Source organism: Syzygium oleosum, unplaced genomic scaffold (assembly GCF_021117445.2).
Source record: "Syzygium oleosum isolate NSW1041296 unplaced genomic scaffold, Sole_v2.1 Sole_v2.20, whole genome shotgun sequence".
NCBI lineage: Eukaryota > Viridiplantae > Streptophyta > Magnoliopsida > Myrtales > Myrtaceae > Syzygium > Syzygium oleosum.
In genome coordinates, this window is record NW_026607504.1 from 63,900 (window position 1) to 79,746 (window position 15,847).

At 40.7% G+C, this 15,847-nt stretch overlaps 2 protein-coding genes across 2 annotated transcripts in view; both read right to left on the reverse strand.

The window, feature by feature from the left end:
- LOC130140616 (uncharacterized) overlaps window positions 1-15,048 on the reverse strand; it is a 35,696-nt gene extending 20,648 nt beyond the window's left edge. The window contains 1 exon segment of the mRNA XM_056320457.1: window positions 14,994-15,048. Coding sequence (XP_056176432.1) covers window positions 14,994-15,026 — 33 coding nt within the window. The 5' untranslated portion in view covers window positions 15,027-15,048.
- On the reverse strand, window positions 11,741-12,825 carry LOC115693552 (receptor-like protein kinase FERONIA). The gene is made up of 2 exons (XM_030620574.2): window positions 12,678-12,825; window positions 11,741-12,412 (listed from the first exon to the last, which is right to left on the reverse strand). The coding sequence occupies exon 2, from the start codon at window positions 12,277-12,279 to the stop codon at window positions 11,749-11,751; it is 531 nt and encodes a 176-aa protein (XP_030476434.1). The 5' UTR covers window positions 12,280-12,412; window positions 12,678-12,825; the 3' UTR covers window positions 11,741-11,748.
- Window positions 15,049-15,847: the final 799 nt, after the last annotated feature.

The following is a 15,847-nucleotide window of genomic DNA, read 5'->3' on the forward strand; positions in this document are numbered from 1 at the left end:
GGAAAATCATGATAAGACAATCCGAACTCACAAGTGGGTGTCTTGAAAATGTCAAATGAGGGACTTCCGGTCTGAAAGGGCTTTCACTCACTCTCATCGAAAAGTGGCTAATTTATGAAAATCACTCTATCTCACCATCATCATGTCGACAAGGGTCCGAGTATTCTCGCAAGCGGTACAACCTTACCAATCCGAGAGGTCTTTGCTAGGACCGTAACGTGGGCTTGGTCAATGGCTTAGCAAAAGGGGACTCTTTGAGTCAAGGCTATTGAAAGAAAATACTCCGCAATCTTCTCCGGGTTTACAAGTCAAGAACCCTGCAAAATGAGATAGAAATGGACTTGCTCGTACTTCTTCGAGTTAAGCTTATAAACATCCAAATCCTACGTTAGTTCAAGTACCATAATCTGAAGAGACTTTGTAAGGGACGTAATATAGGCTAGGCTCATGGGTTGAGAAATGAATGGATCATAAGGCTAAAAAATGTGTATAAATAGGGGTGAGAGTTGGTGATCATCTAGGCATTATCACCGGTCCTCTTTTTCGCCAGGGATTGTCTTCTCGGTAGATGCTCCATTGGCCTCGAGAGCTTATCACTTGACTCCTTAAGACTGTGGATGACTTTGACACATCTCAACATTTTCTACTCCGAAGTTCTCTCCTTTTTCTTCATTTTTTTCTTTCATTCTCTTCTTCTTCTTTTCTTTTTCTTTTCACGGGCATTGGCCTTGCTTTTATCATGCACACTGCTTTTTCTTGCTCCTTTTTTTTTTACACTTGACATACGTTGTTTACAATGTAAACATTGGCCAACTATACTCTGACTGAATGACTCGCCATTTGGACTTTCAAGGATTTCTGTCTTTTATCGGCGCTCTGGATATGCTGCTTAGACAGTGATGGCTTTTACCTTACCCCAGTGTGGGGGATGATCACCAATTGGGTTTAAGAAACGAATTTGCAGGCTCAATTGGGCTTAGCAAAGGATAAAGTGTGTATAGGATAGATAAAGAAATGCTCTTCGTCATCTTAAGGCATTTGAACTTCGTGTGAATTCATCTGAAATAGCAACACTCGAAGATTGATGCAAGTGAGAGCAAGACAATCTCTATTCATTTTTCACCTTATAATGCTGACTTACCTCCAGTTTGCCCCGATGTGGGGTGGTTCTTGATAGGGGTAATTTGAAAGGATTTCTCCAAGCGTTTAGGCTCAAAGTGGTGAAACAATGGATAACCTGTGGTGTTTGGGATAGAGAAATGAACCGCCTTTCGTCACTTCGGTTGCCGTACCTTTTGCGAGATACCCCTTTACCTTGCAAACATGGAATTTTTCCACTCAACTCACTGGGGATTAGTGCATGGGACTATATATAGGATAGGGCTTGCCTTTCATCATCCCGATGTACCTCATTCAACACATTCAATTCATTCCACATGAGTTATCAGATTGTCCAAATAGATTCCCCTTTTGAAATCGATGATGCAGACCGGCAAAATAACCATGCAGAATTTAAAGCCAATGCACACATCTTATCTTTAAATTGATTGAAACCATTTATTCATAAGTGAAATGTTTGTGACTCAGAGTATAAAACCAAACACTTGAAAACTTTTGCCGCAAAAATGTTAGATCTTATCAGGGATAATACATCTTCACAGCATCAGAATTAACAGGCGTGGAAAACTCACGACCATCCACTTCTGCGAGAACCAGGGCACCTCCAGGAAGCACCTTTTTGACCACATATGGGCCGATGTAGTTTGGGGCAAATTTACCCCCAGGAACACGAAAGACTGGCAGTACCTTCCTTAGGACTAGATCATTTACATCGAAGTGTCTTTGACGCACTTTTTGGTTGAAAGAATTACCTACTCATGTGGCAACTGGGTCGGGCGTTTCGTCTCACTCTTAGGGTGATTTGCCCCTCTCTTCACTTCTCTGGTTTCCTCCGCATCACCCAAGTTAATAGTGACAGTTTGGTCTGACGTGAGAACTTTGGAGCTTTCATGTCATTCTAGGCCATGCAGCATTTCCGAGGGACCCTCAAGATCGTCGGTGTCATCGAGATCAGGCTCGGCGGCACATAATTTATCATATTGGACCGTTCTCATACCCTCACGTGTCACAAGATTGCCTCTGAAACATAAAGTAAGGGATTCAGAAGGACAAACAGGGCTAAACATTGCATTTTTTCTAAATTTTTCTCTTTTTTTTTCTAAATTTTTTTTAAAATTTTTTTGTGATTTTTTCTGAAATTCTTTTCAAAAAGGTTTTAACACGAGGGAGCATGAAGAAGCCCAAGTCTCAGAATTCTCCTTGGACTATATTTTTCTTTTATTGGTTGGATATCATCACCGGACTGATTTGATGTACCTCAACATGCCCTCAAAAATGAAAATAATTTGTAATTTCATTGATTATCACCAAATGAATTACATTTATTGAATGGAAATTGCAACGATGAGTCCTAGAAATGAAAAATCCTAAAAAGCAGCTCCCGAGACGGGGCAAGTCCTAGAAAGCAGTAAAAATTCCTGCGCAGGGGAGTGTGCGGAAAAAGGTAAAGATGTTACTCTTGTGGGCTAGTGCCCATTCCATCCAACGGTCCTTCCTCGATAGCTCCAATAAAGAAATCATCGAACAGGGTAGTGATTCCTTCCATCGCATCATCAGGGTTTTCTGTCACTGGAGGTGTCGGATCATCCATACCTCCCCATCCGTCAGGGACAATATCTACGAACCACCCGTCTCTCAGCCCCATCTCAATCTGTTCACCTCTAGGGATGAGTTGATTGAAGCTCTCAGCCGGAATGGCTACCATCCGATTACGGTACTCGAACGGGAGAGTTTTAATGAACATCCTCTTCAATTCACTGTCTATGGGTTCTGGGACAACCTGAGCGGCTATATTTCTCCATCTGATAGCATAATCTTTGAATGACTCAGTCTTTTTCATCTGAGCATGCTCGAGGTCTTCGCAGGTGGGAATGATGTCCGTTATGAACCTGTACTGCTTTAGAAATGCTTCACTAACTTCCTTCCAGATTTTGAGGCTATTTATCTTCTTCATGAGATACCAGTTCAAGGCGGGACCCGTCAAACTTGCTTGAAATGCATGGATCATCAGGAGTTCATTATCAACATACGGGGTCATCTGTACATGGTATAGCTGCAGATGGGCTTTTGGGCAGGAGGTGCCATTGTATAACTTTTTTGGAATTTTGATCTGTGTGTACAGAGACAGGTCGATCGAAGGTGAATCCTGTGAACCTTCCAGCAGCTTCACTCTCTCTTCAAGTTTGTTGACCCGTTTATCAGGTTTGTCCTTGTTGACGATAATCTGGACGAGGTCATCTACTAAATCAAGAAGATCGTCATCTTCCTCACTATCGGCATTCTTTCCACTTTTCTGCTTTAGGGTTGATGCCTCAGGGGATGCAGGAATGGGAGTCAGTCGAAGGGCTTTAATCTCGGAGGACATCTGTTGCATTGCGGCGAGGAATTGCTTCATTTGGTCTTCAATGCCAACGACACGATCTCGTAAGTCAGTTTGATCGGCCATTCTAGTTCTCGACCGTGTACGAATAGGCGATCGTGATCGGTCCGTAATTACCTGATGTAAAAGAAATGAACCAAATAAGCACATGGTCAAAGACAAGATTGGTCCATGACACGCTTCTAGTCTTTTTTTGTATATTCATGAAAATATTCATATATGGACGAGACTTTATGAAAAGTGATCAAGGCAAAGAAATGTAAATAACGCCCTAGACACAACCTAGGAAATAGAAGCACCAAAATCCCTAATCATAAAACTATGAAAAACAAAAATTGAGACTCCTTAGAAACTATGAACTGAAAACAAATTCTCTAAAGCCGTTTTTTTTTTTGTAAAAGAAAGACGACGGCAAACTTCTTAGGAAAATAATTACCTATGACACATCTAGGAAAATAAAGACATAGATTGAAAATAAATTCTCTAAAAGAACTTTCTTTCTTTTCTTTTTTTTTTTTATAAAAAAGACTCAATGATTATTACTTTCAAATTTAAAACCAACCTAGACCTATCATAGACCGACCCGAAAATTGTAATAACTAAGTTAATTGCAAAAAGGAGAGTTCAGAAGACTTACTTCACCTAGTAGGACCATGGCAACCATATAGACACGCGCATGAAACGTGAGGTTCGATTTCTATCTAGACTCTGGCTTGCAAAGTGGAGACGCGAGGATTACCGAGCTAAACCAGTTATGGCGGTGGTTAGGCCGGGGTTCCCCTGACTCTGGCTCAGTCAAGGAGCCGACCAGGGTTGCAAAGGGTGCAACCGTGGTGGGAACTCAATGACACCGTACCACGTGGGTGTGGTCGGGGTGTCCGCTGTCTCAGTACCATCCTAAACCTGTGCCGCCCAGGTTCGGCAGCGGGTAGTGTGTGCGGTGTAGTGTAAATGCAAGGCATGCACAGCAAGTTATATCATACAGCGCTTCGTGCATAAAATAAACCATACATCCAAACACCTCCCTGCAAAACAAGGGTTAACAATCACGCCTCCCCTTATACCTCCCATTCTGCAAAAACATTTAACACCTAAAATATTAGGGACGTACCTGGGATCCTCGCTGCCAAGCAAAAAATATTTTTTGAAAAGAAAAACTGGCCTAAGTCCACTAAGAGTTTTAACTCAAGTCCCCAGCGGAGTCGCCAAGCTATCGCGACCTAAAATTTCTCAAGCTAATGGATTTTTAAGACTAAGCTTAACTCGGGCCCTCCTAAGCCCTACCAATTCGCAACTTAGGGTTTAAGTTTTTAACATGCAAAAGTTTTTATGCTTGGAGTCGCCACTAATCTATTTATGGTAGGTCGATTAGAAACCTAAATAAAACATAAGGAGATATGTTTTATTCCTACGAACCAGAGATTCTAAGCTCGGGGACTTGGTTACGCTAGATCTAGTCTAACGCCCTTTCGGTACCTTTTCTTTTCAAAAAATGCTTATGCATGCAGTCTGGATCCATTTTAACTTAGTCACTAGCATGTGAGATGATCATGCGGGTGCGCAAACCACCAAAGTAACACCCAATAATCAAAACATTAAATAAATTGCAAGATTGGGAGAATTACTTACCTCGAAGCAACGTAAGCATCTGCATTGTTAACTAGAAAATCACATCAACAATCCTAATATGATTTCTAATTAACAAGCAGTTCACTCAATATTTTTTAGGATTTTCACTTATTTAAATGAAAACTAACCTATATGTAATGACGTGCAAAAATTAACATGCGATTAATGCAGCCTAACATGCAAACTATATGTCATGCGACGACGTGACCTAATTCTAATGACAGACAAATGATTTATTTTTGGTATTTTCAAATGAAATTCGGAATTAAAAAATTACTCAAATTAACATGCAATCTATCCTAGAGAAAATGATTTGATCTATCCTAAAGTGATTCTTTTTTTGAGATTTTTATTAAAATTCGAAATTATCAAATATCCTAAATAATCCACTAAGATTAAAACAATCTCTAATTTAAACTAGGAAATATGCTACCCTAAATCCCAATTTAAATCAAATAATTATCTTATTCTTTTGGTTATATTTAAGATTCCCTAAGCATGCAAAATTTCTAATTTAAATCCTAACCAACCTATTTTTTTGATTTTCTTTATTTAAAAGGAAAACAATTAAACGAAGATAACAACCACGTTCAAACAATCCACGCAATCCGCAAGATTCTTCTTATCAGATTCAAATTAGGCAAAGAAATCAAACTAACGGTCATACCTATAGGGCTATAGATATCAACGGAAAGCTGATTGTTCAAATTTGGAAAGCAAATAAAATCTATTATCATATCCAAGTGATTATGGATAAGATAACGATTTTCCGTATCGCCGCGTATCGTACCTTAGGGATAAGGTCGGATAGACGTCCAGATACGTTGCCAAATTGGTATCTTTTGAATATTGCGGATATCACAAACTTATCCTAAGATATCTAGTTATCCACCAAAATTTTCACGAAATATCTAAATTATCCGAAAACTAGGAAATTAAATATTTAAAAGAAATATTCAGATAATCTTACCTAATTGGCGGATAATTCCCAAATTCGAATTTGCAAGGGATCGGGATCGGATTAGGATGACCGACGGCGAGTGGGCCGGCGGCGGCGGCGACGACGATGGCGCTCGCGGTGGTGCTCGGCACGATAGGGCGGCTCACGGTGGTGCTCGGCACGGTAGGGCAGCTCACAAGCAGAACAGCAACAGCGGCTCGGCAGGCTCGGTTCGACAGGCAACAGGCGTGTCGGGCTCGGCTCGACGGCAACGTCGGGCTCAGCGGATGGCAACGTCATCGGGGTGGCTCGCGGCGAAGGATGAGACGTTCAGTGATGAGCGGCAAGAAGGGGAGATCACAGGCGACTTCTCGGATTGGTGATGGACAGTGGAGTTCTAATCCTGGACGTGAAGATCGTGGCAGAGAAGACTTGGCTTTTGAAGGCTCAGATTTCACTGGTGCCCTCTCAGCATTCTCTCCTGTAATATTTCATGCATTGTGGAAGTGGAGGCGTGAAAAGTCCAATGAGCTCCCACGTGGATGAGATGGCAATGTCCACGAATCCTTTTTTCTCAATCGTGGATGTCCTCAAAATTGTCAGTCGTCTCTTCGTGGATCTTGCCAAGAACTTGCCGGGACCGTATGCAAAACCCGAGTTAATAAGGCTCCGCCCGAACTGGACAGAGGAGATCATGCGCAGCGGGAACTCGTCGAAAGCCTGGGCTCGATGGTAGGCTTTGGGGAAGAACAGCAGCGGCGCGAGCAGGGGGTCCGCAGTTCGGGTGGCCGTGCGTGTTGGCGACAGACTCTCTCTCTTACTCTTACTCTCGCTCACGTGTGTTTCTCGTTCTCTCTGAAAATTCTGCTCCGGGAATTATGAGAGCCCCCTCATTGAAGGGTATAATCACATATTTATATTGCAACCCTAGGTTAATTGACCGGGTTTTCTAGTCCTAATGGGCTTTGGCTTAGGCTTAGGCTTTATCCTTTAATTTTTATTTAATTCCAAATTGACTGAATTAATTTGGGCTTTTCTTTAATTAAGCTTAATGGGCTAATTTAAGCTCAAATTAAAGCAACCAAGGCCTTTTAGACTTGTGATTTTCGGCCCCCGTCTTCCGAGTGAGCCGAGTTTCGTTCAGTGCTCGAGCTCGGTTTGCGCGATGGATTTTCAGTTCACTTGCCACCGCCGGTTCGATGTGGAATGCAGTTAATCTATATGAACCTAAACTATACGCTATGCAATTTTAATATTATTTTTTTTAGGGGTTAAAATTTAATCCCTAATTTTCTATGCAATTAATCACTAAATGGCTAATCAAAATTTAGGAGTCAACAACGAGCTGTCTCTAAAAATAGTTATGTATCCGGTGTTGTCTAATTGACCGATGGAGGTTAGATTTCTCTTAAAGCCAGGAACAAATCTGACATCTTGCCACTTCTATTGATACCCTTTAGTAATCTTTATGTGAACATCACCCTTCCCCATAATATCCAAAGGTTCATCATCAGCAAGAAGAACATTTCCAAACATTCCAGGAACAAAATTGTGCATTAATTCTATGCACGAAGTATAGTGAACGACACACCTGAGTATAGAATTCAAGACTCAATTAGACTGTCAATGCTCAAAATTAAGGCATCGTTGTCAATCGTCTATTCAAGAGTAGCATTCACAAACTCCTCATTTTTTTTTAATTTCGATCTCGATCCTGAGTTTTCTTCTTTTCGGCTCTACAATCTCATCCTATATTTGCTTTCTTTTCACAATTCTAGCAAATTATTTCACCGCAAGGTCTTGGTTTGCTTCTCCCTTTGGACTTCGATCTACCATGGTACTGGTTCCACCCTCGTTGATTGCTTTAGTATCCAAGGCAACACCCGAAGATTCACATAACTCTCTTCTACGAATATCCATGCTAAGAATCAAATCTCAGATTTCTTGAAACTCTATCTTTTTCTAACAAGACAAACTGCTTATTGTACTCATAGTTGCACTCCAACTTTTAGGTAGAGAAGATTACAAAATTAGAGCTTTTACCTCATCATTGATTTTGATTTCCACTAAACTCAATTGAGTCGTGATTACGTTTAATTCATTGATGTGATTTGTCACAAAAGCAAATTCGTCCATCTTCAGATTAAAAAGACAACGCATTTGATATACCTTGTTTGATGCAAATGGCTTCTCGTACATGTTTGACATAGCCCTCATCAAGTTTGCTTTTGTCTTCTTGTTGGTGATGTTGAAGGCAACGTTCGGCACCAACGTGAGACGAATCACACTCAGAGCTTACCGATCTAACAATTCTCAGTCTTCTTGTTTGATCGAATCTAGTTTATCTCCTAAGACAGCCTGATGCAGGTTCTTCTAATACAGCAAATCGTCGATCTGAATCCTCCATAAACCAAAGTCCTTGCCGTCAAACCAGTTGATCTTCACCTTCCCTTCGTCGTTCCCACTATTTCACTGGACCAGGCTCTAACTCCAGTTGTTAGGAACACGAATCATTGTAGAGAAAAAATAGAGAAGAAGATGAACATATTTTTTTAAGTGGAAAATCCTTTTCAAAATCAGAAAGGGTAAAACCATGATACAACAATAGGCAATCTATTCACTATCATTATCAGTAACAGAGTTACAAGTTTTAGGATTACAACTACAAAAAATATTGCCCCAATATAGAGCAAAAGTCTAAGGCATACGTAGTTATGATTGAAATTATATGTATGTCATTAACAGCAGTAAAAAAAGAAGCTATAAAATCTATATATGAGTACAACTAATTTGTCAATTTTCCTAATGTTCGAGTGTTCCACCGATGTGGTGTAGTCATGTAGGTGCCGCCTCTGCACTGCATCTGAAGAACAGCCACATCGACAACATACACAACCGCTATTTGTATCGTCACATCTGGTTTTCTCGTTTGCTTTCGCCACAAACATTTTAGTGGCAAAGATATTTCCTGTTTCGCAAACATTATAGTGTTAAGAGAGATTGTAGCGTGAATGTGAAAAAGAGTAGTACTTAGAAAAAATAGAAGGAAACAATTTGGTTTAAATATGAGAGCACCTACATAAGTGTTGTATGAAGGCATGAGCTCACAAGTGTGGACATTGCGCATTGGATATGCCTTACTATATTTAATCTTGACTGGGCACTTAGGGCATCTTGGGCTTGACTTGTCTAAAGAAACTTTTATTTTTGCAAAAAAAATTGAAATTTATGAAAAGTTGCGATTAAACATTGCTTTTATCCCTAAATCCGTCCCCAACATATTGGTCATGTGTGTGTCCTCAATAAAGTGGCTGTTATTCTTGCCAATTTGAGAGTGATTAGTTAGGTCTTGTGTGATACGTTCTGAAGTTGCACGGTTTAGTATAGTTGTGTGATCCAAACGAAATAGCTAGGTGTGATTCCCCCATTGAAGACTTGCAGGGGATTTTGCTGAGAAAGCTTTTACAATGAGTAACTTCTTCCTATGCTATTTCATGTGTCGTCATCTGTACTGTGCCTTGGTGGTAAGACACGGCATCCTTATATTCCAATCAATTCAGGGCTCCATACCTGTGCAACTTTTTTGCTATTTCACTCGTCTTTTTCCAGATTACCTCAGGAAGATCATTGTACAGGGAAGATCATCAAAATCAGACCAAGGTTGGAGACATCATGACTGAGGAGGTAATTACAGCCTCTCTCTTGTAAGAGCTCATGCTGCAGGTTAAGATTACTACTGCTGAATGCGAAGCTATAGACTGATCACAGTTACACCCGACACAAATGTTCAGAAGGCAATGCAGATTATGACCGGTACTATTGGTTATGGTAGTAATGTACATGGGTTGGTTGCTGCTGTTAATGTCATTAAGTGCTGCATGCTTGTAAAAAATGATGGCAGAATGGCTAGAGAGCGATTGAGAGGTGACCTGGTTTCTAAGAAAACAATCGAGAAAAGAGAAACGCCTAATCAAATCCCACGAGCCATAGGCGACGCAAAGGAGCTACACAATCAAGCGGCGCAAAATCCACTGATAAATAACCAAAAAAGTCCTAAACCTATTGTACTTGTACCAATTCAGTCTTAAACATTTCATTGTGCAAATTGAGTCATAAATCGTTTCCCATTTTGCCAATTGAGACCATTCAGCCAATTTTGACCAAAAAATATTGACGCGGACGTTGGCCGTCCTATGTGGCACGATCGGCGCTAACGTGGACAGTTTTTGCAATTTTAAAAAAAAATTAATTTTTTTATTCTTTTCTCTTTTTTTTTTATTTTTTTTATTTTTCCTTCTTCCTTTGTCAGTCACCATGGCCGGCAACCTGCTAGAGGCGAGGGGATTAGGCGAGGTGGAGCCTCACCGGTCATGGCAACGGGCAAAGGGAGAAGGAAAAAGAAAAAGAAAATAAATAATTATTAAAAATTAGAATTTTTAAAAAAAATTGTAAAAATTATCCATGTCACATAGGACGACCCTCGTCCACGTTAGAAATTTTCGGCTAAAATTGGCCGGATGGACTCAATTTGCAAAATATGAAAAGGTTTATGACTCAATTGGCACAATTAAAATACTTAAGATTATTGACACAAGTGTAATAGATTTAGGATTTTTTTGGTAATTTTCCCCAAAATCCATCGTTAGATTTACATGGCCAAGCACAAAATGGTAGAAGGTCGGCAACAGACAACCGTGGAGCAAGACATTTGAATGCTCACTCGCTCATCGAGCAGAGCCAAGACTAAACCGAGGCTTCTTTGGCCCTTCTATCGAGCAGAGGGAGAAGACAGTTAGGGCTTGCCAGTCACGGAGCATCCGAACAAGGCTTGCGATTAACTCTGAACCATGGACGATGGTATGACTCCTTTGGGTGTTTCGATTTGGGGGAGGCGTAAGAGAAACTGAGGACGGCATAAATCTGATGCTGGACATGGAGAGGCCTCAATTTCCCATACTCCAGTTTCGAGGGCCACAAACTTGACCCGACCTAACCGAACCGAACTGAGTTTTCTGTTGGGGTTATATTTGGTTCACTACAAAAAAACAAGGTTTTAGCGACAAATTTTGCGACGAAAAATTTGGCAAAATTCGTCGCTAAACGAATTTGCGACGGAAAAAAATCCGTCGCTAATTCGGCGTCGCAAAATTTAGCGACGGAAAATATCAATTTTCGTCGTTAATTTGCGACGAAAAAAAATTTGTCGCAAATTAGCCACGAACTTTATTCGTCGCAAATTAGCCACGAACTGTATTCATCGCAAAATTCGTCGCTAATTGTCCGTCGCAAAATTCGTTGCTAAACGAATTTGCGACGAATTTTGCTATGGAAAAAAATCCGTCGCTAATTCGGCGTCGCAAAATATCAATTTTCGTCGCTAATTTGCGACAAAAACAATTCGTCGCAAAATTCATCGCAAAAAATTCGTCGCAAATTAACCACGAACTGTATTCGTCGCTAATTGTCCGTCGCAAAATTCGTCGCTAATTATTCGTGGCAAAATTCGTCGTAAATTAGCCACGAACTGTATTCGTCGCAAAATTCGTCTCTAATGTGCCACGAAATTTTTTTTTGGTCTCTAAATTGCAACGAAATGTTTTTGTTTTGGTCTAAAAATTGCGACGAAATATATTCGTGGCAAAATTCGTCGCTAATTTTTGATGAATTTTTTTTTTGGTCATTAATTTGCGACCAACTGGTCCAGCGTCTGCCCCTCAACATTGACCGAGTACTCCTTCAAAACATATGCAAAGTTCAAAGCCTTCGTCGTTTGGGCCACACTGAAGTTCTTCAGAAGAGTATAATCCCTAGTAGAAACAGAGAATATGGCATTGGACGCGTTATACGAATTGTACGAAGAGGGATAAAAGTACAACCGGACGAACTTCCGACCGAATGCCACGGGAAAACTGTAAGTAAAATTAGACGGGAAGATCCTCGCGGTCATGCACGGGACTTGGGGCACCGAGGGGTCCTGCGTGGCGGCCGCAGCCGTGATCGAGTTCGCGGTGGAAGACGGGAACTTGGAACCGATGTCCGAGGTCCACACCCGGCCATCGGTATCGGTGGTCTGCGGATCCGCCCCGCAATTCAGCAGGATCTTATCGGTGGGCACATAGTTCGCCCCCAAAACCACCGCCACCGCCAATGACGCGGACAAGCACAGAAACACCAGGGCCGCCCCAGCGCCGGTCGCCGCGGTATTCCTCATCGACCCCCAAAAAAGGCACGAGATTCAGCTTAAACTTCGGAACAACTTTACTTCACTCCGCTTCGAGATCCCGCAAAAATCCTCCGCCGGAAGAACGACCCAACAGCGAGACGCGATCAGCTCATGACAGGACCTGCACGAGACAGTCGATGGAGGGGAAAAAAACAACACACCCATCAGCTCGAACCTCCCCAAGTTCCGAAATTTCACAACAAGAAGAAGCAAACGAACAGACCCAAAACTCCAAAAGCACGCGGGCATCGAAACAGCAGAAAGTCAAAATGCAACCTCCGGAAGCCCAAAGACAAAGAACAGCTAAAAGAAACAAAGGGAGACACGTGGAGCTGCACCTTGATGGCCGATGATGGAGCGAAGAGGGGGGAATGCGAGGATCTTACCTGAGCTGGAGCAGCGGAGAGGGGGACAGATCGCGGCGATTCCTCGTTGGGTCTGAGGAGAGATCGCCAGGCTGCAGAGATCAAGAAAGAGAGAGAGAGAGAAGAGGAAGAGGAAGAAGAGGGAGAAGGAGCTGAGAAGGTCGGAGCAGAGGACGTGCGCGCAAGGAGAGGCGATGGATTCCAAAAATAAAGGGCTTTTTCCAAATCCGTCGCAAATTTGCGATGGATTTATTTTCAGTAGCTAATTTGCGATGAAGAAGGAGCTGAGAAGGTTGGAGCAGAGGACGTGCGCGCGAGGTTTTGCAACGGATTCCAAAAATAAAGGGCTTTTTCCAAATCCGTCGCAAATTTGCGATGGATTTATTTTCCGTAGCTAATTTGCAACGGATTTATTTTTCCGTCGCTAATTTGCGACGGAAGTGATCTTCGCGGCACATGGCGCCCATTTTTTCAAATCCGTCGCTAATTTGCAACGGAATTAGCGACGGAAATGTTTATACCGACCAATTTTTCGAATCTGTTGCTAATTCCGTCGGAACCTTGAGTAGATATGCTTCTACACTTTTACATACAATGACACATTACTCATATTTGACGAATTAGTAAATGTCATGATCTACGTCTAAGGGCGGCAAGTCTAGTGATGTTTTTTTTTTTTCATTAGAGCAGCGGAGGAATGTCAAACAACTACGGGAGGTTGTTGCGAAATGGGCCGATGTGACTAGCATTACGAACACTGTGGAGAAACATGACTGATGTGGATGTCGTTGTTATAAAGAGACTCAATTGACACTTTCTCAAATAACAATAGGGCTCTGATACCAAGTCAAGAATGTGATAAAAAAAATTAAGAGCAATATATATATATATATATATATATATATATATATATATATATATATATATATCATTGTCAAATGAAGAGTACACGAACCTATTTATCGGTTTTATAGGATAACTATCTAAAAGGGAAAATATCAATTACAATCAATTAAAGGAAATATAGGGAATCTTCTAAATATTTCTCTAATAGAATGTATGCCCTCTATTCACTCATCATTCGGATGTAACCCTTTAGGAGTAAATCATCTAATTGGTTAGATCAAATTAGTTAGGTCTAAATAAGAATATCTCTTTATATGATCTCCTATAGATATCCCCATATAGATACATTGACTTTACATTTCATACATCCACCCAATTCTGATCTATTTGAAAATTGCTATAATTTATTTACCCCTATATTTATGCATACATAAGAGCTACGTGCGGAGGAAACCGCCATATTCAACTAAATAGATATCTGTGTTATCTATATCTAAGTCTTGAAAAAAAAGAAGATAAGATTTGCACCTATCGAATCTAAAAAGGCTTATTTGGGATGAGAACATTTTAAGAGATTATCTAATATCTTGAATTTATAATAGATCTTCTTATCTAATTTGAATTTGTAATATCTAATCTCTCTTAGAATTGGACGTGTAGCAAATCGTCCAATCTCTTTTGAATTTGAACTTGTGACAATCATCCAATTTAGTTTGAATTTCAATTAATAATTGTTAGTTTACATTAGATTGATTTCATTAGGCAATATTTAGTTTGTCTTGTGATGGAGTATATTCCTTATGTAGTCCTTGTCCTTATCACGAGAGATTGAGACATGGTAATCATCGTGATTAGATTTAGAAGAACTTAGGTTTAGTTTTAGAACACTACAAAAAAACAAGGTTTTAGCGACGAATTTTGCGACGAAAAATTTGGCAAAATTCGTCGCTAAACGAATTTGCGATGGATTGGAAAATGCAATACAATTTTTGGAATCCGTCGCAAATTTGCAACGGATTGGAAAATGCAAATACAATTTTTGGAATCCGTCGCAAATTTGCGACGGATTAGAAAATGCAATACAATTTTTGGAATCCGTCGCAAAATCGGTTGCAAATCTGTGACGAAATTTACGACGGACATTGCGACGGATTTATTTTCCGTCTCAAGTTTGCGACGAATTTTTATTTCGTGGCAAATTAGCGACGAATAATTTTCGTCGCTAATATGCGACGGAAAAAAAATTTCGTCGCAAATTAGCGACAAAAAATTCCCCGTCGCAAATTTCCGTGGCAAAATCCATGTTTTTTTGTAGTGGTTCAGTTCATATCAAACGCATGCCCTAACGGTTCGAGCTTTCAGGAAATTCGAATCGAACCATTAACACCATAATTTTGTGGGATCATGAGGATGGTGATCATCTCCCATCACTTTGATGGCATCTGCCGGGGCGTTCAGCTCTCCTTGTCCCTTTCCACCTTTCACGTCAACCTCCCCGCTTCTCCCTTCTCTCTCTTGTGTCATTCTCTCTCGACTCAATGAAAAACCAAACTAAACAACTCTTTTACCATGTAAGAGTTGTCTTAAAAAAGTCCCACGTCGGAAAATTATGTGGCGTAGAGTAATTAAATATCATTGTTGGCTTACAACTATTTTGTATAAGTTTTTGAGTGAATGTAGGTCTAATTAAATATCTTGATGGGCTTGAATTTGGACAGTATACGTCGCGAGAAACAAATAATCAAAACACATTATTACAACAACCCACTCGAGTCACACAAACACTGTTTCAAAATTCCCAAAAAAAAGTCATCAACCTATTGTATGGATGCTAATTTAGTCTTAAACCATTGACAATTTACCAATATAATCCTTTCGGCTGGTGACAATTTTTTTAAAAACACTTTCTGAATTTTTTTCTTTGCTTTCTTTTTTTTTTGCTTCTTCCTCCGCCGTTTGCTAGGCCTCAGCAGTGGCCAATAACTAGCCACAGGTAGGGGTGACCCTGGAACTAAGAACCGCCCACTAAAGACCAGTTCCGAAAAAATTGGAATCGGAAATCACTCGTTGGTTCCATTGATCCACTCTAGAGTCGGACCGCTAGTTCGATCCAGTTCCTGGGTCAGTCCATGGAACCAGAACTTAATCCCTACAGATTCACAACCAGAATACAAACATGGTGACCAAGTATATTCCCTGAAATTATCTACTAACAGAGGCTCAAGTAAGCGCAGAATTACCTGGAGTCACAACTAGAGCAAGAGCAAAAGGCAACGACAAGCCAAAAACTAACAAATCTCAAACTAAACTTCAACATAATTTGAAGCACCCTAGGTCGGAAATCG

Bases quoted from the DNA above. Each gene is read 5' to 3' on its own strand.
- LOC115693552 (XM_030620574.2), bottom strand. From the start codon at position 12,279: ATGAGGAATACCGCGGCGACCGGCGCTGGGGCGGCCCTGGTGTTTCTG.